We start from the raw sequence: 25944 nt of genomic DNA, 5'->3' as shown, positions 1-25944 counted from the left end.
GGCATGAACTGGAAAACCGTATGCCTTCTGCTTAAAGGTCTTGGGGGTCCAGCTTCCTCAAGTGTAGTACTAGATCTGGATTGGTGGTGCTGGACTTGGATGTGTTTCAACTAGAGGTGGGCACGAACCTCAGTTCAGAAGTTTGTGCTGGTGCAGTGTGTTTCCTTCCCCTATCCCAGCCAGATCCCCTACTCACCAGCCAGCATGAGCTTCTTTTCTCCTGCTCTTTGCATGTTTATCCAGTCGCAGTAGGAACACGGACTTCCTCTGCCTCCTCTGGCAGCCACCCACTCGAACGAGAAGGCAGAGCAGGGATTCCTGCAGTGCTGTCTTTGAGTGGACAGCTGCTGGAGGAGGTGGAGAAGAGAATTCCGTACTCCTGCTGCGACTGGATGATCACACAAAAAGCAGGAGAAAAGCAGCAGGGGGTGTGGGGAAAAGAAACCCTCTGCACCTTTGGTTCCACGATAGCGAACCGGCACTAACCTTCGAGCTATGGTTCGTGCCCATCTCTAGTTTCAGCCACCTCAAAGCTCAGAATCAAGAAGACACTTGCCCCTTCGTTCCTTCCCATGCCCAAAGAAAGAGTTGGAAGGAGACAGAAGCTCCTTCCAACTCTACATCTCCTAGAGATGGCTGCTTCATTCTGTTTCTGGCTGGTGGGCTTCCCAAACTTTAAGTACATCGCAGTTGGGTCAGAACCAGGAAGTAAAACTTCCACCATCTGGCATCCCACAATATCAGTGGGAGGTTATGGGAGTTGAAGTCTTATGTATCTGTAGGTCATAATGGGTCAAAACAACAGGACTTTTGAAGGCCAATCCTTACATCAGTGCAAGATGAGAAATATCTACTGTATCTTGGAAGGAGATTCCCATGGATATTTCTCAGATAAATGTGTTAAATTTAACTGACATGATTATGGAGATGTCCTTGGATTTAGGCGTTTTCAATTTTTGTCCCTATGGGACAAGGTAAATGCACTCAAAATGAACTTTATTCTTCAAACTATACATGTTCTTCTGTGCAGTTCACCTTCATATGCCTAGCAGATACATTCATAAAATCAGTACTGTGTTTTGGAAATTTATATGCGGTTCTATACCATCTCAGGTTTCTATGCATTTACTGAAGGTGGGTTTGGTTTTCCTGACCGTAATTTATATCATCAGGCACCTCAGCTAAACTATGTTATTGGAGCTATGTCCCACAGTCAAATTATCCATCTTTGCCCCTTTTTAGAAATCTGCTATCTGGCAACTCTGTCCGAGAGGACAGTCTTTGGATCTACATGTACCAGCACAGACTCTATTCCCTCAACAGTCTCTACAGTAAGAGAATGATGGCACATCCATGATCTCCAAAGTTCCATTTGACCCATTTTCACAGGCTAAACCAACCTTGTGGGGTTATGGTCGTTGTGGGTTTTTCGGGCTCTTTGGCCGTGTTCTGAAGCTGGTTCCATAAACAGCCATAAATACGGCACTCCCAAGCCAACTACACCAGAGCACAGAGTGCTCATGGCCACAGAGACTGGCGAAACGTTAGGAAGAACAACCTTCAGAACACGGCCAAAGAGCCCGAAAAACCCACAACAACCATTAGATCCCGGCCTTGAAAGCCTTCATGAATACATTATGGGGTTATCTCGTCTTAAAAGCATCTCTCCTTAATGTCATCTACTTGGCCCACCATATCCTCCCAGGCTACACTCCTCCAAGCAGCCACTCTGAAGGAGGCCTGTAAGTCATCCACGTGGGGTCGGCCCTTCTTCACAGCGGCACCAGCTTTATGGAACCAGCTCCCAGCGGAGCTATGTCTGGCCCCTCTCCCTGTGAACTGTTAGAAAGCAGCTTGAAGCTCTGCTTCTCAGGAAGGCCTTCCACGCCTGACATTACCTCTCCTGACCTGCTGTTTTATTCTGTACCCACCAATGGCACCATATATCTTACCTACTATCTGGTTTTTCCCCCCACTTTCTAGTTGAGTATTTGGGTATTTGTAGTTTGATTTATGTGTTTTATTCAAGACTGTTGTAAACCACCCTAGAATGAATGAATGAACGAATGACAATGGGAAAGATTTCCTTTTCATGAAGGTTAGGGACATTATATACCTGTTCCTTGGAGGTTAAACACCGGCCATTATAGATAGACTCTCCATACCCATACGACTGCAAAAAGGCTGATTTTGTAACACTGGAAAAACAGATACCCTCCACCAGCAATCCAGTGGGTAGGAGACCTTACAATGTTGTTCACATATGAAGTTATGGCATAGAGACAACGACATATGGATATATTGTGTGATATTTGGAAGCCTTTCGTAGAAGCTTAAGTGGAGACACAAACTCTTGTGCTCTATCTTCCTTCTTCCTATTCATCTCTTCTCTCTTTTTTTACTCCTTTCTCCCCCTCCTTTTTTTTCATTATTATGAACAAAAAGTAAAATGTATGCTGCTTCCAGTCTTGGTATGTTTATGAGACGTCTCCTCCTATCATGGACAACGTGACCAATCCCTCTGAGCCACAGAGAGCATTAAATACCCCCTCTTTTGACTCCAGTTGGCAACTCAAGGAGCATCACCATGCCAGAAGCACAGCACCCGGTTTCCGCACAGGTAAGAGAAAAGTGGACCCTCCGGATGTGTTGCTGAGCAGGGACTTGGAAAGGATGCTACAGGATGGGGAAGGCAGGAGCTCCGAGGGCAGGGACAGACAGAAAGACAGACACACACACACACACATGCAAACAGACAAGCACATACATGATGTCAGAGAACTTTTGATTAGTCAGCCAGATCGATGGTCTGCCCAGCTGAGGAGGCGATCCTTTGCCTATCCTGACACACACTTTAATGAAGGAAATGGACAACTTAATAAGACTTGTCTCATCGGATCAGAGCAAGGTGAGAAGACCATCTTACCCAATGTCTGTTGTTGTTTAGTTGTTAAGTTGTGTCCGACTCTTCATGACCCCTTTATGGACCAGAGCATGCCAGGCCCTCCTGTCTTCCACTGCCTGCCGGAGTTGGGTCAGATTCATGTTGGTCGCTTCGATGACACTGTCCAGCCATCTCGTCCTCTGTCGTCCCCTTCTCCTCTTGCCTCCACACTTTCCCAACATCAGGGTCTTTTCCAGGGAGTCTTCTTTTCTCATGACATGGCCAAAGGATTGGAGCCTCAGCTGCAGGATCTGTCCTTCCAGTGAGCACTCAGGGTTGATTTCCTTCAAAATGGATAGGTTTGTTCTCCTTACAGTCCAGGGGACTGCCAAGAGCCTCCTCTGGCACTCACTGTCTAGCTTTCCAGAATAGCTGATGAGCAGCGTCCAGCAAAACTCCATGCTAAACATGGCTTCTTCTGTGCATCTCAGATGGAGATACAAGACAAAGAATAGTTTCACCCGCAGTTCCTGGAGAAGAGAATTCCCTGATTCCTCCCAGTGTAAACTGGCCCTTAAAAACTGAGGACCAATTTGGGTCTTTCATAGCCAACGCTTTGACGTGTGCTTAGTAGAAACCTTGGGGTCAATGAAGGTATTTATTAGCAGTGTGGGATATTTCTGTGGACAGGGCACTTTCAAAGCCACCCTGCTGATCCCAAACCATTCCTGGACTGGGGACCTCAATTCCAGTTTTCCCAGCTCCAGATTTTGCCCCATCCTCAGGCACGCTTGTTCCTGCCTTACTTGGGCTGAGCAACCTTTGATAACTGTAACTCAGTTTATGAATTTCTCCAGACCTTGTTGCAGCGATTGTGCCGTAGTGAGCATTGCTTCTAAGAACTGCTGGTCAAGCTCTTCATCTTAGTGACTTTCTCACATTCAGTTTTCCAGAGTTCACCCAATCTTGTGCGTTTTCCAAAGTTCACCCAATCTTGCACTGACCGATAAGCTGATTGTGGGAGAGGTAAAGGACTACCTTCTGTTAGTGATGATTTTTAAACGTTATTTTAAAATGTATTCGCGAAGGCTTTCACGGCCGGGATCTAATGGTTGTTCTGGGTTTTTCGGGCTCTTTGGCCGTGTTCTGAGGGTTGTTCTTCCTGACGTTTTGCCAGTCTCTGTGGCCATGGGCATCTTCAGAGGACAGGAGTAGGAAATCTGTCCAAGCTCTGTCTGAAGATGCCAACCACAGAGACTGGCGAAACATCAGGAAGAACAACCCTCAGAACACGGCCAAAGAGCCCGAAAAACCCACAACAACTATTTTAAAATGTTTTAAGCAAACCCTGTTGAACTTCTGCCTCCAATGATATTTTCTATATTTTACTTATTTTTCTCTTTCATGACCTTATTTTCATCTGCATATTCCTTTTCTAATATCATTTCTCCAAATTTGGTGGGGGGGGTATAATTTTGAGTCTCTGGACAGAGTCCTGGGGAATGGCTGCCCAACCCTGAGTTTCAGGGAACCAGAACTGCAGATTTTTTTGTCAGCACATCACTCTCCGATGAATCTGGTGACACCTTCATGTATAACATGTATTTCCCCCATTGCCCTTTCAGACTCGGCCCTCAGGAACCTGTTAGGTGTAGCTCCTGAGAAACATGGGTGGTCTAGAGGGATAGAAAGTGTTTCCGCGGGTGGGGATTCTGCAAGTCAGGACAGTTAGCCGTCGAGGGTGGGAGTGGGGTGGCTGAGGTCCTCAAACGGCCACAAACTCCACAAGACCTTAAAAACAAAAACAGACAAACAAGACTGAATGAAGTAAATATGAACCCATTTTTAAAAGTGCACTCAGTTGCCTCCCCAGGTTGCTTGCAACAGTGAAGTGAAGCCAAGGAAGGGCTTCTAAAGGCAGACAGTTCTTACCTCGGAATATATTCAATCACCTCTTCAGACTCACATCCTACACACAACCAACAAGTTTAAAGGATGATATTTTGGTTTACCTGTCCCTCACATCGGAGTGAAGTTGTGAACTAACTGGACATACTCTTGGTGAAACTAGGAATGCCCATTAAAGGCAGGAAAGTTGGGGAAGGACCTGTTGCTATTTGCTTTTATCTCAGCAATCCCTCTGAGTCCTCTTTGATCACTTATGTAGGGCTATCTGACCTACTTCTTGACCATGGCAGAAAGCCTTCCTCTACCAGTTCCATGTAGATGAACTCAACCCAAACCAAACCAAACCAAACCAAACCAACACAACACAACTCGACCTGACCCAACCCAACCCAAACCAAACGAATGCAACCAAACCTAAACCAACCAACCCAAACCAAACAAAAACAAAACAAAACAAACCATACCATACCATACCAAACCAAACCACAAAATGTCCCATAAACAATAAACCAGTTGCTAGTTGAAAATCTAACTCCAGGAAGCAAACCAAGTCAGCAATTTAGGAGAAATAGAGACTCCAAACCAAAGTTTGAACCAGTTCACCATGATGAAATGGGACATGTCTTTCTTTCTAGTTCCCAGATAGGAAGGACGCTCAAAGCCTTATGAATATCCGAAGCCACCCATGGAAACTTCTGAAAAATTAGTTGGGAGGGGGACTTGGTTCTGTCTGAGTGTCGGCCCACAGAGGAATGGGAGGATGCTAGGTGAATTAGGAATTAGAGCATACATAAGAAAGAGTGGGAGAAACATGATTCTTTTCCAAATAATCCTACGCTAGCTTCCCTCTTGTTTTTCTCTACACAGACCAGCACTGTGGCCTCCATGGATGTCAGGAACATGACACAGGCAACGGAGTTTGTCTTCCTTGGCTTCTCGGGGATTCCACAAGGTCACATCTACTTCTTCTTTCTATTCCTAGCTATCTACTTGGTGACCATCACTGGGAACACCACCATGGTCGCCCTGATCCAGATGGATCGACGCCTTCACAACCCCATGTACTTCTTCCTCAGCCACTTGTCCTGCATAGACGTTTGCTTCTCCTCGGTCACCATTCCCAAGATCCTGGTGAACCTCTGGCACCAGAGACACACAATTTCACCCAACCAGTGCATGGCCCAAATGTTCTTCTTGATGGCCTTTGCAGGCTCTGAGTGTGCCCTGCTGGCCGTCATGGCCTTTGACCGCTATGCCGCCATTTGCCAGCCCCTGCGATACACTCATCTGATGAGCTCTCAGGTCCGTATTCCTCTCGCCGTTGGCGTCTGGATCTGGGGCTTGCTGGACTCGGCCATTCACACGGCCCTGGCTACTCGACTGTCCTTCTGTGAGGCCAACCAGATTGACCACATCTTCTGCGACGTCCCGCCCCTCTTGAAGATCGCCTGCAGCGACACCTACGCCAACGAGCTCAGTCTTCACTTGGCCAGCATCTTCATGGGCTTCGGCCCCTTGCTTTTCATCCTCCTCTCGTATGCCTACATCCTGCTGGCCATCTTGCGGATCCGCTCCAACACTGGCCGGCAGAAGGCGCTTTCTACCTGCACCGCTCATGTGATCGTAGTCACCATGTTCTATGGGTTGGGAAGTGTGAACTACAACCGCCCCAGGGCGGGCTACTCCTTGCAGATCGACACTCTGATCTCCTCCCTGTATTGCTGTGTCACCCCCATGCTCAACCCCCTCGTCTACAGCCTTCGGAACAAAGAAGTCAAGGCAGCCCTGAGGAAGTTCCTGGTTGGTCTGAAGAAGGAATATAACCTCGCCTAGAAGGCTACAAACACCTGTCAGACCAAACTAGTTTTGTTTGCTGCAATTAAGTCAGTGAACCGGAAAAACAGTGGGGAGACTCACAGATAGTAGCTGAGATGGGTTGAGGATCATGACTCATAAAATCCCAGATCAATAGACCTGTTGGTTGTTTATTTATTTATATGAGTATTTATGAGGCTTCCTATTTCAAATCAAATCTCCTGATGTCCAGTCACTTCCTTCAGCCGCTCCATCATTCTGATGGCTTCAAAGCTGGACTTCCCAGGTATAAATTCACAACCAATAAATGTACAGTACATTCTTCCAACGGTGCCTTCACAACATCCTGAGTTGCTTTCTTACTTTGCATTAAACATGAGGATCCAGTGACAGCTTTGGAAGTTGCAAAATAACTTCATGGTGTTTGGGAATTGGTCCCCAGGAACCAACAAGCAGCTTTTCTTGCATGTTGGTTTTTGCTTCAGGTTTAAGGACACAACTTTGGCCATGTTCAGCTGCAACCGCTGAAAAGGCTCCGTTTCTTTTCCTTGGCCCAGACTGCAGCTCCTGGGCACGATCCCAGGGATGTTGGCAAGTCTCTGAGTCCAAGTCCCAAGCCCCAAGCCGGGGTCCCTTTAAAAACAAGGGGGGGGAAGGGAAGGGATGAGTGGGTTCTGAGCTGTCAGTTGAGCCTCAGTCACTGAAAGTCCAACTTGACAGCAAATTATGCAACTTGACAGCCAATCACGCAACTCAAGTGCCTTCCCCTGCCCCCAGTGCCTCCCGACCAGGTCCTGATGCAGAAGCAGGATGAGGTAGGGAGGTGGTGGAGACAGTGCAAAGGGGGCAGGTGGGTGGCAAAGGGCAGGAGCAGGTTGGTTCCCCACCAGGCACAAACCGGGAAAATGAACTGTGAACCTGTTCACTTTTCTCGGAGTTCATTGTCATTCGCATTTTGCCGCGAACCACGAACCAGCTCAATTTGTTGCTTTTTCCAGTTCGTGCCCATCTCTACTTAAAACCAACCCCTGGAACTGGGCTTCAGCCATAGGCAATGAATGCAACTCTTTCTGTCTCAGCATCATCGAACTCCTCTTTCCCCAGAGACAGGAAGAATGGTCCTGATGAGGACAGAACCGTGCTTCTACACAACCTGTGGATGAAGATGATGAAATCCATGGCATTTCTCATTAATCTCTTGGTTGTTGTGTCCCAGAATATTGCAGCTGAAAAGGACCCAAAGGCGATCGAGCCCAAACCCCTCCTCAGTCTGGAAAGAGTATTTTAAGACGAAGGTGGAATTAAGCTCACTGCTGATTCCAGACTTCTGGCCAGAAACCTTTTAAAGGCTCCCACAGCCTCTCATTTGCTTGTTACAGAAAAACAAGCTAAGCAGGACATCTCCCCAGTGATGATAAGCTGTCCCCACAAGCAGCCCTCGAAGTGAGACATCTCCACCCGTTGGGTGCAACTCCCACAGGAGACATGGAGGTAGAAAACTTCCCACACAAACATTGGGTAACGTGGAGTTTTGCTTAAAGCACCCAGATAATTAGCAGCCTTTATTTTGGACCTTGTGCTAGCCTGTCGGAGTTGACGGCATGGAATCGTTAAACCATATGTCTTCAGCTTAAAGGTCTTGTTGGTCTAAAAGCTTTCTCTAGTGTGGTACTAGATCTAGATCATTTGTACTGGACTCGGAGGTGTTTTGAACCAAGAGAACAGTTGACCCTTCTTTCCCCCCCCCCTCTGCTTTTCTCAAAGAAAGAGTTGGAGGGAGAGAGAAGTGAGATGTATCCTCTAGAGGCGGCCGCCTCATTCTGTTTTTGGTTGGTAGGAACAGCTCAGTCCTTTCTCGACCTGATCATCCATAATTGGCTTCCCAACCCATAAGTACCTCCACTGTTGAGTCAGAACCACATAGTAAGACTCGCTCAATCCTGTCGGCCAGCATTATCAGTGGGAGATGATGGCATCTCACTTATTTGTAGGTCTCAACACCTCAAACAATGGGACTTTTGGTAGGCCAAGCTGGTTGTTGATTCTTTTGATTCAATGGGCTTGCTCTCATTGGGAGTAAAAGGAAGCAGCCCTCTTGACAGGATATACCTGTTAGAGGTTATTAACTCCTAGGGTTAGCAAAAGTCCAAAGCACCATGCAACACATGACAATAGGAATTGGACAGTAGTTCTGCTTAATTTGGGGAGGGGGCAGGTTTCATGTGGGTGTGGGTGGGTGCACAAGGAAATACTTTTAGAAAGGTATTGAGAAGGTGGAGGAAAGTGACCGATAAGGGGAAAGGTATGGAAATCCAACACTACAGTGGGGTCTTAACTTGAGAACTTAATCCGTATTGGAAGGCGGTTCTCAAGTCAAAAAGTCTGTAGGTCAAGTCTCCATTGACCTACAGTGCATTGAAAACCGATTAATCCCGTAACAGCCCTTTTTTGTTCCATTTTGGGTTTTTTCTGGTCTGTAAGTCAATTCTCAGGCTGCAAGTCAAACCTAAATTTTGCGGCCAGAGAAGTCTGTAACTCAAAAAGTCTGTAAGTCAAGCCGTCTGTAAGTCAAGGGTCCACTGTACATGGAAGAGTGAAGGGAGGTGAGTATGTCTGGCCTGTGGAATGGAGATGGAGAGGCAGCCTGAGAGCCATCTTCCAACGTAGGAAGGGCTCTCCAATGGGAAATGGGGTGAGCTTGTTTACCCGCAGCTCCAGACACGAAGGGTCCAAAGTACTGGATTCCAATTATGAGACAGAAGGCTTCTCCTGGATATTCGCCAAATCATCCCAGAACCGAGTTGGAAGGGGCTTGGCCTGTAAGACCATCAACGCCAACCCTCTGCTCCATGGAGGGAGACCATCCCGACACTGAGCACTTTCTGATAGCGGAACAGTCCAGCCTTGCAGGGCAGCGGGCCTTCTTTCATTGCGTGGGTTCAACCTGTGGTTGGATGAGTTCAAGGCAGCTAATTGACTAGATAGGCGGGATATAAATAAAATAAATAAATAAATAATTCTGAAGCAGAAATTATTAATTCTTAAGCAGAAATTTGTGGCCCAGAGCCCAACAACAACAACAAAGGCAGAGAAACAAGAGCAAAAACACAACCTGCCATGACTAGGGATGTTCAAAAAACAATAACTGAAATCCAAGTTGTGGTAAACGAAAGAAAGAAAGAAAGAAAGAAAGAAAGAAAGAAAGAAAGAAAGAAAGAAAGAAAGAAAGAAAGAAAGAAAGAAAGAAAGAAAGAAAGAAAGAAAGAAAACAGAACATTTTTGAAAATCTGGTGCACCCCATTGACCTCCCAATTCTCAGCTCCAATGATTTCATTTACCTTGCTTTTTTGCTGACGCTGGAGGGAGGGAGACAGGGAGGAGATGGCGCATGAGAGAGACCGAAGGGAGCCACACCCCCTTTCCAGTGGGCTAGGGACCTCTTCCAGGCTCAGAATGTTTCCGAGAAGTCTCCTCCGATCGTGGACAACGTGACCAATCCCTCTGAGCCACAGAGAGCATTAAATACCCCCTCTTTTGACTCCAGCTGGCAACTCAAGGAGCATCACCATGCCAGAAGCACAGCATCTGGTTCCTGCACAGGTAAGAGAAAAGTGGAAGATGCAGTGGTTGGAGTTGATCCTAAATAGTCTTTATTGCCAGGACAGTGTTCCAGAATCAGTGGCCTCTTAGGGGTGGGGTGGGCTGGGGTCTGTGTCATGCCTACACCCTCCCAAAGCACTTCCCCATTCAGTGCAATGGAGAGAGTAGCTGCAACAGCATGTTGCTGGAAATGAACGGGTTTTGGGAGGCTCAGAAAACCCGTTCCATCGAAGACAGTTGTCTGGGCATGATGGGTTTTGGAGTCAAATGTGCTAAGCAATAAATGCTTCACATTACAATTAGAACGAGGCGGCCTTGAGCAGAGAGAAAGGCCAAGGGAAGGAAGCCATGGATGTGCACGGATCTGCACCATGGAATTCTATCACTCATCCGCTCTCGTCAGACGGAGGACTAGTCTACCTGCAACATTGGGTGTGGGCTGGATCTGGCTAAAGAGGGTCACCAAGATGCCTGGTATGCCATTGGGAGCGGCCCTGGCATCCAAACGATATACGGACCTCAAGCGACCCTATTGGGTTGGCACCAGCCCTCTCGCCATCTGCCAAAATACTGTGAAGTGGCTTCAGAAGAGAGCTGGTTCATAATATTAGCCAATTAATCATATCCTTGGCTCTGTGGAGGGGCTGAGGAAATGGGGGGAAAAAAACATGTTTAAGCATGTGGAAAGGCAATGGATAACCATTGCAACACACTTTGAAGACATAGAAGACCAATGGAAGGCAAGCGAGTAGCAGGTCAGCCCAGCCTGCTGTCACTTTGACCCCTGTCAAGACACACCTGAGTCTTCTAGGTCCCTTAAAGTGATGGAGTGAGTATTTCCATCCGTTAAACATCCTTTTTTTAATTTTTTAAAATATTGTTTCCTCGCTCCCTCCAGAGAGCTGAGGAAGTCTTTAATTTGCCCACGTCCTGAAGCGGCTCTCCCTTCTTAAGCCGCCACTTCAAGATGCTGCCAAATTAGTGGGGAAAAGTCGCCCTTGGTCTGTTCCCAGCCATCATGTGTGCTGGAAACCAACCAAAACAAAGCAGTCCTACCCACATCAAAAAAAGTGTGGAAGCCCCAGAAAGGAACCAGAAAGGTGCAAGTAGGAACGCTCCAGGCACAAGTTGGTTCACTCTATCAGTTATCAGGAGCAAAACGACTCCTGTTTGGACCATCCCCAAAGCAGGCTGAGCACCCGTCGGTTCAGAACCCTAATTCATCATCTCTTAGAAAGTCTGCAGGGAGACTTTTCCATGACTCATGAGAGGGCAGTTTCCTCATTTCCCATGATTTTCATCTTTTATTATTTCAGGGGACAGGGTGGGTGGCTAGCCACGTTAATCTTTTGCAGCAAACACAACAAAACATGACACATTTCAGCCTTGGAAATCCTTTTTTGGCTGCAAGGTAGTGTAATGTTTTCCCCCAATTCCAACCCAGCTCAAACTGTTCTCCTCCCCCTCCTCCTCCTCCTCCTCGTCCCTCTTCTTCTTCTTCCTCCTCCTCCTCCTCCTCCTCCTCCTCTTCTGAAAACTACAGTTGAGAGAGGCAGGGACATTTCCTAACCTGTTGGAATGAACTGCAATAAAGGGCACAACCCACAAGGGCTTACATGTTCTTCTGAAGTGGAAGGGGGATTTTGTGCAGGAAAACGGGGAAGAGGGGGCAGACTTGGAGTTTGTAAAAGGTCTTTTTTAGATCCCGAATCCCGGAATCTCTCAACCAGCACTGGGCAGTTATGGGAGGTGTCACCAGAGCCTGGAAACATTAACATTCTCTTTGGACTAAAACTCCCAGTATCCCCTAGCTCAAGGATTCTGGAAGCTGTAGTCCCCAAAAGTAATTTTTGCTAGCCCTGGATTTTGCCCTAGAAGTAGATTTCCAAACTTGTGGACTGGTACGCCAGTCACAGCCTTCCTCCTGTAGATCTTTCCGTGCTCTACAGGATGGCACACCTGGGAAAAAGAAAAAAAAAAAAACAGCCTACAGAAGGCAGAGCTGGCTGGCAATTCTCTGCTCAGCCAAGGGGCAGTTCTTCCAGGTCTGGGGCACAATTTTAAGTCTGTGGGCTGAGACAGGGAGAATACCTTCCAAAACAGGGATTTCAGGGCAACCAGAACTGCAGTTCTTTTGTGTTCACATGACTCTCTGATGAATCTGGTGGCCCCTGCAAGTACGGCATGCATTTTCTCATGCTGCACTTTCAGACTCAGCCCTAGGGATCCATTTAGATTTAGCCTCTGAGAAATGTGGGGGGTTTATATTGATAGAAAGTGTTTCTGTGGTGGGGATCTGGAAGTCAGGGCAGATAGCAGTCCAGGATGGAAACAGAGAGGCTAAGCTCTCCAAACTCCTATAAGCACCACATGATATTGAGAATAAAAACAAACAAGAGTTAAATGCATTAAAGATCAACAAATTTTTAAAAAGAACACTCAGTTGTTTCCCCAGACTGCTTGCAGCAACAGAGTGAATCCAAGGATGCCTTCCTCTCTTAGTTCCATGTAACCCAATCCAACCCAACCCAACTCTCAACTCATGTCAACCCAAGCCAATTCAACTCAGTTCAACCAAACTGAACCCAACCCAACTCCACTCCACTCAACCCAACCCAACCCAACCCTACTCCACTGAACTCTACCCAACCCAACCCAACTCATCTTAAGCCAACTACACTCTACACAGCCCAACCAAACCAAACTGAACTGTAACAAACAAACTCAATTCAACTCACCTCATCTCAACCCAACCTCACCCAAACCAAACCAACTCAACTCAATTTTACTCATCTCAACCCAACTCCACTCAACTCAATCTAACCCAACCCAACCCAACCCAACTCATCTCAGCTCAACAACACTCCACACAAACCAAACCAAACCAAATCAACATAAACCAAACCAACTCAACTCAGCTCAACTCAACTCATCTCAACCCAACCCAACCCAAGCCAAACCAAACAACCAAACCAAACCAAACCAAACCAAACCAAACCAAACCAAACCAAACCAAACCATGAAATGTCCCATAAAAAAGAGAGCAGTTGCCAGATGGACTTGGTTGGGAGTGGGAATTGGTTCTGTCTTAGTGTCAGCCCACAGAGGAATGGGAGGATGCTAGGTGAATTAGGAATAAGAGCATACATAAGAAAGAGTGGGAGAAACACGATTCTTTTCCAAATAATCCTATGCCAGCTTCCCTTTTGTTTTTCTCTATACAGACCAGCACTGTGGCCTCCATGGATGTCAGGAACATGACACAGGTAACAGAGTTTGTCTTCCTCGGCTTCTCGGGGATTCCACAAGGTCACATCTACTTCTTCTTTCTATTCCTAGCTATCTACTTGGTGACCATCACTGGGAACACCACCATGGTCGCCCTGATCCAGATGGATCGATGCCTTCACAACCCCATGTACTTCTTCCTCAGCCACCTGTCCTGCATAGATGTTTGCTTCTCCTCGGTCACCATTCCCAAGATCCTGGTGAACCTCTGGCACCAGAAACACACAATTTCACCCAACCAGTGCATGGCCCAAATGTTCTTCTTGATGGCCTTTGCAGGCTCTGAGTGTGCCCTGCTGGCCGTCATGGCCTTTGACCGCTATGCCGCCATTTGCCAGCCCCTGCGATACACTCATCTGATGAGCTCTCAGGTCCGTATTCCTCTCGCCGTTGGCGTCTGGATCTGGGGCTTGCTGGACTCGGCCATTCACACGGCCCTGGCTACTCGCCTGTCCTTCTGTGAGGCCAACCAGATTGACCACATCTTCTGCGACGTCCCGCCCCTCTTGAAGATCGCCTGCAGTGACACCTACGTCAACGAGCTCAGTCTTCACTTGGCCAGCATCTTCATGGGCTTCGGCCCCTTGCTTTTCATCCTCCTCTCTTATGCCTACATCCTGCTGGCCATCTTGCGGATCCGTTCCAATACCGGCCGACGCAAGGCCTTTTCCACCTGCGCTGCTCACGTGATTGTAGTTGCCATCTACTATGGGATGGCAAATGTCAACTACAACCGCCCCAGGGCGGGCTACTCCCTGCAAATCGACACTCTGATCTCCTCCCTGTATTGCTTTGTCACCCCCATGCTCAACCCCCTCATCTACAGCCTTCGGAACAAGGAAGTGAAAGCAGCCCTGAGGAAGTTCCTGGCTGGTCTGAAGAAGGAATATCTTTCCTCCTAAAAGGCTACAAATATCTGCCCGATTATATTAGTTTCATTTGCCCTGTCAAGCTAGTCATGCTGTAGAATGGCGCTTTTCCTGCAGGCTTCGGAAAGATGGCTGGAGAATCATAGGGAGTAGCTGAGAATTATTGAGGGTTGTGATCTGAAATCAATAAATTGGTTGGTTGCTTTATTTATTTACATGGATGTTTATGACTCTCGTGCTTCGTATTTGAAACCAAATTTCCTGATGTATCCTTCCTCATGCAGGTACCTACTTTGTTCTTTTCCAAACCTTTGGCTGAAACAGTGGTGAAAACAGCTACTCTGGTTTTTATTTTTAAGAAAATAGAGAAGTTGTGATTTTACAGCAAGTCATATGATGAGTTAGCTATCTGTTAAAGGGTCCCCAGTAGCATCACCCTATGTACGACATTTGGCCTAATTATTGCCAATATTTACAGGAAGGGGGATGTGGGTAAATGGGAAATTCCAACCACAAGAGAAGATATGCAATCATCACCTATGCTACAGTTGGACCACAAAGGAAAGGGGGGGGGGGTCGGCTGCAAGGTATTGGAAGATATAAGAATGTCCATTAACAAAGGGTGGGGCATGCCACCCACTGCCTGCGTGCCCTGTGGTGTGTTGTGCCCTGTCGCTCTACTTAGCTGAATAAAGGAACAGTTAGAGGATCTCCTCTTTGTCTTGTTGATTGGCATATCCCAGAGAAAAACAAAGGAAAGAGGACTCAGCTAGCGAAACCCAACACTATGGTTTTTTAAAAAAAAAAAAAATTAGGAAAATAAAGAAGCTGTGATTTTACAGAAAATCAGATGACAGGTTCATTTCTACTCTTTGTATACTGGTGGCCTCCAGAGGAGGACTGAATTCCATTTCTGGAGTATAACACCCCACATTCCGGAAGGCCTCTCCCCAAACACACCAATCTGCAAAACTCTAGCGCCCTACAGATGTGGTAGAACAGAACTCCCACCGTAGAGTTCTGAAGTTCTGGGAGTTGTAGTTCAAATTAATCTGGAGGGCATGAGATTGTGGAAAGCCAACCTAGGCCAGAAGTTGGGAATGTTGCTCCATCTGGACGACCACCCTCTGTCTCCTTCACATCTCCCAGCTGGCAGGGCCCATGGCCTTACTGGGTTTGGGATTCCGGGCACTGTGGTGGAAATAACTTTCTGACCATGGGCAAAATCCTGTTCACACTGATCTCATCACCAGAGAACTTCAGGGCTGAAAGGGACCCGATGTATCACTGAGTCCAGCCCCTTAAGGAGGCACAGCGGGGAAGGGTTTATTTCTTCCACTTTCCAGCCCTTCTGGGGAAATGGAATTAAAAAAAACACACAGAGAGAGCAAAGAGATGAAAGTCTGTGGATTCCTAGGTCTGATCCAGCTTATGACAAATAATCCACAACCCGTCACAGTGAAAGTAAAGAGTCAACACTCAAGTGTGATCTTTCCGGCTTCTGCTAAAGATGCTCTCAGAGTAACTTATCCCTATGCACACTTGCCAGAGATATGTGTCTGTGTATGCACAGGAGCCATAAGAGACCAGTCAGACTGAACAAATACCTAAGGGTTGTGTTGAAGAGACATAGCAGAGCAAACATCAGAAGCTGGTGTCAAGCACGCAGGGTCCAGCCAGTGGGCATGGAGGTGACCATGGATCTGGCCTGAAACCATCCCATTGCCCTCACAGAGACAGGAAACGAGAGGATCTCTGTGGAAGACCCTTGTCATGACGAGGAGGTTGGCACCTTCATGCCCCAGTGCTTGACCTTAGCTGCCTAGAGTGGTCCTCACCGACCAGATAGGCGGGGTAGAAATAAAATAAAATAAAATAAATAGAAACTGGCAGACACAGGAGTTCGCCTGAAGAAAGAACTCACGGCTAGGAACGGGTAGAAACCAGCTTTATCTGACTGTGAGACAGGAGAATCTTAGGGAAAGTACAAGCTGGGCATCCCAGGCGTTCTGGGGTGAGACATTTGAGGACAGCACCAAGGACCCAGGCTCGATCGATCTTGCAGGTGCTTAGATTCTGACGTGCAATTAATTCCGCTGTCCATTGTGGTCCAGTTCTGCTCTCCGTTCGCTCATCGGCAAAGTGATCTGCTATTAAAGGACCAATTATGCAAACAAATCCCAAGGATCGCCCATGTGGAGAACATCTACCAGAAAAAGCCAAAGGCACATTAAAGGTGACCCAGCTCTGGAACTGAGATCATATTATTGTCCATTTGTTGTTGAGGTGACGTGATCCAGGCAGTCTCTCGCAGGTGAGAAATCAGTTTTCTCAAAGCAGGACATGTTTATATCCTGAACACCAATCACATAACAAAGCAAACAAGTTATGTGAGATAAGGAAATGGCCTGCTGTGACAGTCACACACATTCCCCTACTAAATAACTCTGTCTTCTAATGATGTGCTGTCTATAAGGTATAGTCCAGCCCAAAGACTGTCTTCCTGCCCAGACCACGGACAGTCCAGGAGGCTTCCAGGCTCTCCGGACTCTGTCCTGCTCCAGGGACTAATTAGGGTCAACCCAGCTCCTTCTTCCACTTAACATACACAATTTATCATCGTGTATGTTAAGTGTCCTCTACCTGAAATATTATTTCACTCTCCGCTCCAAACACTGGACACACTGGTGGTGGTTTGTGGGATTATGGACCTGTGGTTTCAAATGGCCCTTTGAGGCTTCTTCTCTGGCTTAACAACACTCACACAATCAGCCGGTATCACTAAAAAGCAGGGGTGGGGAGGCGAGCCATGGGACTCCCTGTCGAAACAGACTAAAGTCGCTCCGGTCACTCAACTCAGACTCAACTTGGGTTTCTGTTCTTCCAAAGACTTGGAAAAAAAGCACACACTCCCTGCCCTTTTTTTCTGGGGAGAAATGCTTGTTTTTAATAGGGACTTGGGACTTGGACTCGAAGGCTCAGATTTGGACTTGGGATGCAGACCCAAAGATTTGCCAACATCTCTGGCAAAAGAAATTAAAATTCATAGTTTCTTCAAATTGTCAGGCGTAAAAACACAATCAGAAGGTGACTTAAGAGCAGTGCAATGGTGTATTTTGGGTCTCTCTATTCGCTGCGTAGCGGTTGCTCCAGTCTGGGAGGGAAACCACGGCTGGGACTAGTTATGGGTCTCTTTCTCCTCCGATTCCCCCCCCCCATCCATAAGGGAGATCTGTCTGTTGAGCTCTGCTCCCTCGTGCCTGATGGAAAGCCACAGACACACACACTCCACGTGGGAGGATTCCCCCCCCCCCGAGATCCCTCCTTCTTTCTTGCCCCTACGGCTCTATCGCCTGCAGATTCCCAGGGCAGGAACCTCTCTAAGGTCTGCTCACTAGGCCACATTTCCTCTCCTTCAGGCACCACCAGACCCCCACACAGGTACAGGGAGAGAGAGAGAGAGATGCTCTTGACGGCCAAGGTGGGATCTGGAGGTCCTTTCTTTGGAAGCTCAACAGACCAGCCGTCCTGCCCGTTCCTTCCCAGGCTGCCCTCCTCCCCACCTGGTTGCACCCTGAGCCCCGGCTGGCAGGGCACTGGGGGGAGGAGCTGCCCCTGAGTCTCCTTGCGGGACCAGCCGGACCTCCGCCTCTCCGCTTCCTGATGGGAGGAGAGAGACCCCCCCAACCTCCACCATCGCTCTGCAGGGACAGCGTCTAGAGGTGAGTCTCTTCACAATCTTGTCTGTGAAACATGTCGGAAGAAGAACTCTCACATAGAAAACGGAAAAACGGAGAGGACCGGCAAGCAGGAGAGGGACTCCTCTGCTCATTATGCCAAGCCCTTCCTCAGGAGTTGTTTTTTTTTAATCAAAAGCAATCTTGGGAGGAGTGCAGAGGTTGGATTCCCCTGCCCTGCAAACATGGCAAAAATTCTCCTTAAGGACACAAAGATATTTATCGAACCATGTTCTTACGTTTTCTCAAAAATTTGGGGTGGGGGACATGAGCGGAGGGCTGGGGAGGGGGCTCATAAGGTTCCCAAATGCTGCCTGTTTGATTTTCTAATGGAAGGAGTGCTCTAAGGCCCCCCCTTCGACCAGGGGCACTTTGACCAGAGGAGGTGATGTGGACTGAACCGAAGAGGGCTGGAACAGGAGGGGAGCACTGCGTCTAAGCAAGCCAGGGCCGCTTCTCTCATCCGGACCTTTGGAAAAGGGAATTAGTCTCTGTGCCAGAGAGTGGGAAAATAAAGTGCAAACTGCATGGGAAGCTCCTGCTGTGACAATTCCACCTCCTTGTGGGTTGTCCGCAATGTACCATCCAGCCCTGAGAGTCTTGAGGCTAACTTCGTGGTCAGCCTCCTTCCCAGCTTGCCTACGGTTGAGAGGAAAGGCAAACCCAGCAGGTTTGGGGGTTTCTTCAAATGCACCTTTTCTCTCTTCTCAGATACGGTAACCTCTCTCCTTCCTGATGGATGCTGAGAATCAGACGCAGATCAGAGAGTTTAAACTCTTGGGATTTCCCAGCCATCCAAGCTATCAGATCACCCTCTTCCTCTTGTTCCTGGCCACCTACGTGGTGACTGTCATGGGCAATCTCACTATCCTAATCCTGGTCGTCCGGGATTCCCGTCTCCACAGCCCCATGTACTTCTTCCTCAGCCACCTCTCCTGCTTAGATATTTGCCTGTCCTCCACTGTGGTTCCCAAGATCTTGGTGAACGTTGTGCGCCAGAGACAGACCATCTCCTACAACGGGTGCCTGGCGCAGGTCTTCTTCCTGATTGGCTTTGCTGGATGCGAACCTGCCCTGCTGGCCATCATGGCCTACGACCGCTATGCTGCCATTTGCCGGCCTTTGCACTACACCCACCTCATGAGTAGAAGGCTATGTAACCAATGCACTGCAGCCATTTGGTTCTGGGGTTTCCTGGACGCAGCAGTTCATGCAGCTGTCGCCTCCAAGCTGTCGTTCTGTGGGGTCAGCCAGATTCCCCACATCTACTGTGATGTCCCACCACTAATAGAAATTGCTTGCAGTGACACACATGTTAACGAAGTGATTAATCACATCACAAGCACTTTTGTGGCCCTGGTGCCCTTCCTCTTCATCTTCATTTCCTATCTCTACATCCTGGCCTCCATCCTGCGCATCCGTTCCAGCACCGGCCGGCGCAAGGCTTTCTCCACCTGTGGGTCCCACATCACCGTGGTCACCCTCTACATTGGAAATGCGCTTCTGAATTACAACCGCCCCATCGCTGGCTACTCTTTGGAGGTCGACACTCTGGTCTCCACCATGTTCTGCATCGTCACCCCCATGCTGAACCCCCTCATCTACAGCCTGCGCAACCAGGAAGTCCGGGAAGGAAGGTTCTGCATCGCCAGAGGATACGTTAACATGGAACAGGAATGCTGGTTTTTAGGTTTTTAATGTTTTAGATTTTTTTTACTTGATAATAAGGACCCTTAATCTATGTTTAAATATTTCTTAAATGTGATGTTTATACAGTACTTTTACATTTGTTGTTTTATCTGTTGGGAACTGCTTTGGCTCCCCTGTGGAGAGAAAAGTGGCATATGAATGAATGAACAAACAAATATTTGTTTGTTTGTTTGTTTGTCTGTCTGTTGTTTGTTTGTTTGTTTTGGTGGGAGATGTCCCTAGGCTTTGCAAGAGTGTGTTGCTTAAGAACAATGTTTTTTTAAAAAAACAGAATACAGTATTTGATCAGAATATTTGATTATATCTTGAGAAAAAACAAAGAAGCACAACAGCTTAAAAGGAAATACAATAGAACCAGAAGCATAAGAATAATATTTTGTCTTAAACAATGTCTTTACATAGGCCTCTATAAAACGCCTTCAGATATAAAAAAAAATACATCTCTCATCAGTTGCCATCTACATATCATCCAGTCATACATTGATAGTGTCCTAAGGTCTTCTCTCCATTGAAAGACAAGTCTGGGCACTTATATTTCTCTTCCTGTAATAAAAATCTTTTGGGCCCAATAAGGGCATAGAGATTATGGCCAATTGTTGATCTCCAACAAGCAGGCAAGTGATTTAGAAGTACTGTATCTAAGCCTCGAAACTAAGATCATGGCCACTGGTCCCATCACCTCCTGGCAAATAGAAGAGGAAGATATGGAGGTAGTGACAGATTTTACTTTCTTGGGCTCCATGATCACTGCAGATGGTGACAGCAGCCATGGAATTAAAAGATGTCTGCTTCTTGGGAGGAAAGCAATGACAAACAGACAGCATCTTAAAAAGCAGAGACATCACCTTGCCAACAAAAGTCCGAATAGTCAAAGCTATGGTTTTCCCTGTAGGGATGTATGGAACTGAGAGCTGGACCATAAAATGGGAACAGCCAAGAGACTATGTAAAACAAAGCTGGGGACTAATATATTCTTGGGCCCAGAATAAGACAGGAGTCTAGGGTAAAATTTATGACATATGTATGAACCATTTAGTATATATTGCAAATTGATATAGGGAGAATAGAGGGGCTAACGAGGCTGGAATCTTTGACTCCAAAGAGGGGAGGGGGTACTTTAAATAGAGGGATTAGCTAGTTGTTGTATTTTTCTGTATACGTGGTCTGTTTTTTTTGTCTGTTTTTGTCTCTTTTTTCCCTTTTCTTCCCTTTTTTGGTGTTTTTATGGTTTTTTGTATGTTAGAAATTATTTTTTAAAAAAAGAGCTGGACCATAAAGAAGGCTGACCGCCGAAGAATTGATGCTTTTGAAGTGTGGTGCTGGAGGAGGCTCTTGAGGGTCCCCTGGACTGCAAGGAGAACAAACCTATCCATTTTGAAGGAAATCAACCCTGAGTGCTCACTGGAAGGACAGATCCTGAAGCTGAGGCTCCAGTACTTTGGCCATCTCATGAGAAGAGAAGACTCCCTGGAAAAGACGCTGTTGGGAAAGTGTGAAGGCAGGAGGAGAAGGGGACGACAGTGGACGAGATGGTTGGACAGTGTCGCAGAAGCAACCAACACGAGTTTGACCCAACTCCGGGAGGCAGCGGAAGACAGGAGGGCCTGGTGTGCTCTGGTCCATGGGGCCACGAAGAGTCAGACACAACTTAACGATTGGACAACAAGAACAAGCCTCAACAAAGACCAAAGAGGGATCCAACAGAAAATGAATATGAATGATAACTCTTCCACCCAAAACGAGCCCAAATATATGTACTGACTCTTCTCTTACATTGGAGAGACGCATCAGCAGAACTACAGTGCCTGCATTTAGAGGATTTGCTCAAACCTTTTCCAATATATTCTTAAGCAGGACTTTTTGCTGTGTAAGTCATAGCTTGAGATTAACGGATACATCAGAGACACTGGTTTCAGCCCCACAAGCCCCCTCCCTCCCCTCCCTCCCTCCCTCCCTCCCTCCCTCCCTCCCTCCCTCCCTCCCTCCCTCCTTCCTTCCTTCCTTCCTTCCTTCCTTCCTTCCTTCCTTCCTTCCTTCCTTCCTTCCTTCCCTTCTTTTCCCTCCATCTTTTCCTTCCTTCCTTCCATTTTTTCCTTCCTTCCTTCCTTCCTTCCTTCTTTTCCCCTCCATCTTTTCCTTCCTTCCTTCCATTTTTTCCTTCCTTCCTTCCTTCCTTCCTTCCTTCTTTTCCCTCCATCTTTTCCTTCCTTCCTTCCTTCCTTCCTTCCTTCCTTCCTTCCTTCCTTCCTTCCTTCCTTCCTTCCTTCCTTCCTTCCTTCCTTCCTTCCTTCCTTCCTTCCTTCCTTCCTTCCTTCCTTCCTTCCTTCCTTCCTTCCTTCCTTCCTTCCTTCCTTCAATCTCCCCCCTGCCAATCCATTTATGCTTTGCTGTGAAGCTGTTTGGGTTTGAAAGGGTTATATACTATGTTCTGGAAAAGGTGGCAGCATTCCAAAGTTCTTCCTAACATACACAGAAATGCTGACATACTACCAGAACATCTTTTTTATTTTGTCTGGGTTGGTTCTTTGTTGCCCACAGTGTTTTTAATTTTGTTTTACTCTGCAAGGGTGATCTAGCGCTAAACTAGTGTATCAATGCAGTGCCTCCGTGTTGAAGCATACAGGCGGAACACCATATGCTTTCCTTTTATTTTATTTTTTCAAACTGTTCTTCCTTTTTCTTTTTTTCCCTCCTAGTTCTCTGCAAGTTTCTGGCACTCTCTGGCTGCCGTACATAACATGCAGCCCATGGGGTGTTTTGTGCCACATCTCACTGTGGCACAGAAGCAAAAGGTGGCAGCAGAAGCATACACAAGGCAGAGCCTGAAACAGCCCAGATGAAAAGGCAAGGGAGATCCACTGGCAGGCTCCTTTGGACGTTCGCTTCTCTAGCCGTTTTGCGGGTTAGCCTCAACTGACAGCGCTGCAAGGTCAGCCAGGGGAGAGATTTCCCTGCTACAATTTGGGGGGCAAAGTCCTCTTCCAACCGCCACAACACAGAGGAGACAAATGAGAAGCCAAATGGCTCCAGGTCCCGTGCTATAAAATAGACTTGCTGCCCTTGTCAGGGAAGGGAGAGTGGAGGCGCATCAGCCTTCGAACGCAGCCTCCGTCTCTGCCAGCAACCTGTCCAGGATGAAGGCTGTGCAGGACAAAGGCGCGATCCCTTCAAGGCACAGAGACTGACAGTAGGGCTATTGATTTAACTGCACTGTATTTAAAGTAGGACCCTGTATCCGTGAGGGATCGCTTCTGAGCCCCACTCTCCCACAGATGGTGAAAAAGGTGGGTTATTGTGAATGCTATTACAAATGGACCCTTGACTTACAGAATTAATCTGTATTGGAACGGTGGCTGCAGGTCAATAAGTCTGTAGGTCGAGGGTCCATTTCCCATAGGAACGCATTGAAAACCATTTAATTTGTTCCAGCTAAAGAAAAAAAAAATCCTGGGCTTCCAAAGCTGCACCCATAGCCCTCTGCCTTCTGTCCCACTGCCCTCTGCTTCCTGTCCCCACAGGAGGCAGAGGGCAGCGGAAGCGGTTTTGAAGCCCAGGAAGCCAAAAGCCGGCAGCGGGCGCAGAGCGGCTTTCAGCTTCCCAGGCTTCAAAAACCCCTCCGCTGCCCTCTGTCTCTCGTCCCCATGGGGATGGGAGGCAGAGGGCATTGGCGGAAGATTTGAATTTCCCACCCTTTCCCTCTGCTTTTCATAGGTCGAAGCACCGGCCGCAAGTCAAACCAAAATTTTGTGGCCAGAGCTTTTCATACCTCGAAATTTCCGTATGTAGGGACCTTCATAAGTCAAGGGTTCACTGCGATATGTTGCCAGTTGCCGGCCTTTGCACTACACCCACCTCATGAGTAGAAGGCTATGTAACCAATGCACTACAGCCATTTGGTTCTGGGGTTTCCTGGACTCAGCTGTTTACGCAGCCCAGGCCTCCAAGCTGTCGTTTTGTGGGGTCAGCCAGATTCCCCACATCTACTGTGATGTCCCACCACTAATAGAAATTGCTTGCAGTGACACACATGTTAACGAAGTGATTAATCACATCACAAGCACTTTTGTGGCCCTGGTGCCCTTCTCTTCATCTTCATTTCCTATCTCTACATCCTAGCCTCCATCCTGCGCATCCGTTCCAGCAACCGGCCGGCGCAAGGCTTTCTCCACCTGTGGGTCTCACATCACCGTGGTCACCCTCTACATTGGAAATGCGCTTCTGAATTACAACCGCCCCATCGCTGGCTACTCTTTGGAGGTCGACACTCTGGTCTCCACCATGTTCTGCATCATCACCCCCATGCTGAACCCCCTCATCTACAGCCTGCGCAACCAGGAAGTCGGGAAGCCCTGAGGAAGGTCCTGCATCGCCAGAGGACACGTTAAGATGTAACAGGAATGCTGGTTTTTAGGTTTTTAATGTTTTTGATTTTTTTTTACTTGATAATAAGGACCCTTAATCTATGTTTTAAATGCTTCTTAAATGTGATGTTTATACACTACTTTTACATTTGTTGTTTTATCTGTTGGGAACTGCTTTGGTTCCCCTGTGGAGAGAAAAGTGGCATATGAATGAATTAACAAATGAATATTTATTTATTTATTTATTTATTTATTTATTTATTTATTTATTTATTTATTTATTTATTTATTTATGTGGGAAATGTCCCTAGGCTTTGCAAGAGTGTGTTGCTTGAGAACAAAGGTTTTTATTTAAAAAAAAAACAGAATATTTTGATCAGAATATTTGATTATATCCTCAAATTTTCTAGTACTGTTCAAATACTTGAAAGACTGTCATACAGAGGAAGAGAAGGGTCTGTTCTCCATCATCTCAGACTGCAGGACATGCAACAATGGGCTCCCATTACAGGAAGTCAGATTTTGGTTGGATAGCGGGAAAAACTTCATAACTGTTAGAGCAGTACAACGATGGAGCCAATGATAATCTGAGGGGTGGTTGAGTGCTCCAATGGCAGAGGTTTTCAAGAGGAAATTGTGCCCCATGATATTCTGACTAGCAAGCTAACTAGGGGTTGCCTGGATAGAACAACTGTCAGGTGGACACATCGTTAGCTGAAGAATCGAAGTCAGAGGGTGACGACATTTAGGAAGGTATTAAATACATTGTGTTGCAGGGTAGCTTTCCACAACAACCCCAGCTGACCACCTTATTTATTTATTTATTTATTTATTTATTCATTCATTCATTCATTCATTCATTCATTCATTCATTCAGTCGCTTTATACCTCGCTCATCTAGACTGAAGTCTACTCTGGGCAGCCTCCTCCATCACTTCCCCCCGTTTCAGCCCCCACCCCAATTAGTCAACGCTATGGTTTTTTTCAGTAGCGATGTATGAAAGTGAGAGCTGGACCATAAAGAAGGCTGACCGCCCAAGAATTGATCCTTTTTGAAGTGTGGTGCTGGAGGAGGCTCTTGACGAATCCCCTGGACTGCAAGGAGATCAAACCCATCCGTTCTGAAGGAAATCAACCCTGAGTGCTCCTGGAAGGACAGATCCTGAAGCGGAGGCTCCAGTACTTTGGCCATCTCATGAGGAAGAGAAGAGACTCCCTGGAAAAGACCCTGATGTTGGGAAAGAGCGAAGGCAAGAGGAGAAGGGGACGACAGAGGATAAGATGGATGGACAGTCATCAAAGCAACTAGCATGACATTGACCCAACTCCGGGAGGCAGTGGGAGACAGGAGGGGCCTAGTGTGCTCCGGTCCATGGGGTCACGAAGAGTCAGACATGACTTAACAACTAAACAACAACAAATTCAGGTTTAATTGCAGTTTTGGAACTTCAAAAGAAATAATTTGCCTTTTGTGTTGCAGTTTGCTCATTCGGGCTCAAAAAGGTTCGCCATCACTGGTCTAGGGGCTAGCGCAGACTCAACAATACCACTTTCAAAGCTGTCTAAATAACCATCATTGTGAGACTCTAGTGGCCACATGCATCCATGTTGTTCCACATTGGATGAACAATCATCATCATCATCTTAGAATTGCAGAGCTGAAGGGACCCTACAGATCATCAGGTCTAGCCCCTGTCCAGGAGGCTCAGCGGGGGATTCGAACCCCCAGCCGGAACCCCTGAGCTATCCAGCAAGGAAGACTTTTGTCTGTG

At 47.2% G+C, this 25944-nt stretch overlaps 3 protein-coding genes and 1 pseudogene across 4 annotated transcripts; all 4 read left to right on the top strand.

Annotated features, from left to right (window-relative positions):
- Nucleotides 1-3280: 3280 nt before the first annotated feature.
- Nucleotides 3281-6908, top strand: LOC110070566 (olfactory receptor 5AR1-like). Its single transcript, XM_078376765.1, has one exon. The coding sequence runs from the start codon at nt 5678-5680 to the stop codon at nt 6623-6625; it is 948 nt and encodes a 315-aa protein (XP_078232891.1). The 5' UTR covers nt 3281-5677; the 3' UTR covers nt 6626-6908.
- Nucleotides 6909-10865: 3957 nt separating this feature from the next.
- On the top strand, nt 10866-16238 carry LOC110070572 (olfactory receptor 5T7-like). The gene has a single exon (XM_078376764.1). The coding sequence runs from the start codon at nt 13399-13401 to the stop codon at nt 14395-14397; it is 999 nt and encodes a 332-aa protein (XP_078232890.1). The 5' UTR covers nt 10866-13398; the 3' UTR covers nt 14398-16238.
- Nucleotides 16239-18633: 2395 nt separating this feature from the next.
- LOC110070567 (olfactory receptor 5V1-like) lies at nt 18634-20536 on the top strand. Its single transcript, XM_020778249.3, has one exon. It carries the CDS (start codon nt 18837-18839, stop codon nt 19797-19799), a length of 963 nt encoding a protein of 320 aa, XP_020633908.3. The 5' UTR covers nt 18634-18836; the 3' UTR covers nt 19800-20536.
- Nucleotides 20537-23083: 2547 nt separating this feature from the next.
- LOC110071366 (olfactory receptor 5V1-like) lies at nt 23084-25263 on the top strand (annotated as a pseudogene). The gene is made up of 2 exons (XR_013537000.1): nt 23084-23095; nt 23616-25263. The product of XR_013537000.1 is annotated as an olfactory receptor 5V1-like (transcript).
- The last annotated feature ends 681 nt before the right edge of the window (nt 25264-25944 follow it).

The sequence above is a fragment of the Pogona vitticeps genome, chromosome 5, assembly GCF_051106095.1.
Source record: "Pogona vitticeps strain Pit_001003342236 chromosome 5, PviZW2.1, whole genome shotgun sequence".
NCBI classification, from domain to species: Eukaryota; Metazoa; Chordata; class Lepidosauria; order Squamata; family Agamidae; genus Pogona; species Pogona vitticeps.
The sequence above is the reverse complement of the archived record's forward strand: the minus strand, read 5'-3'. Positions and strand labels throughout refer to the sequence as shown.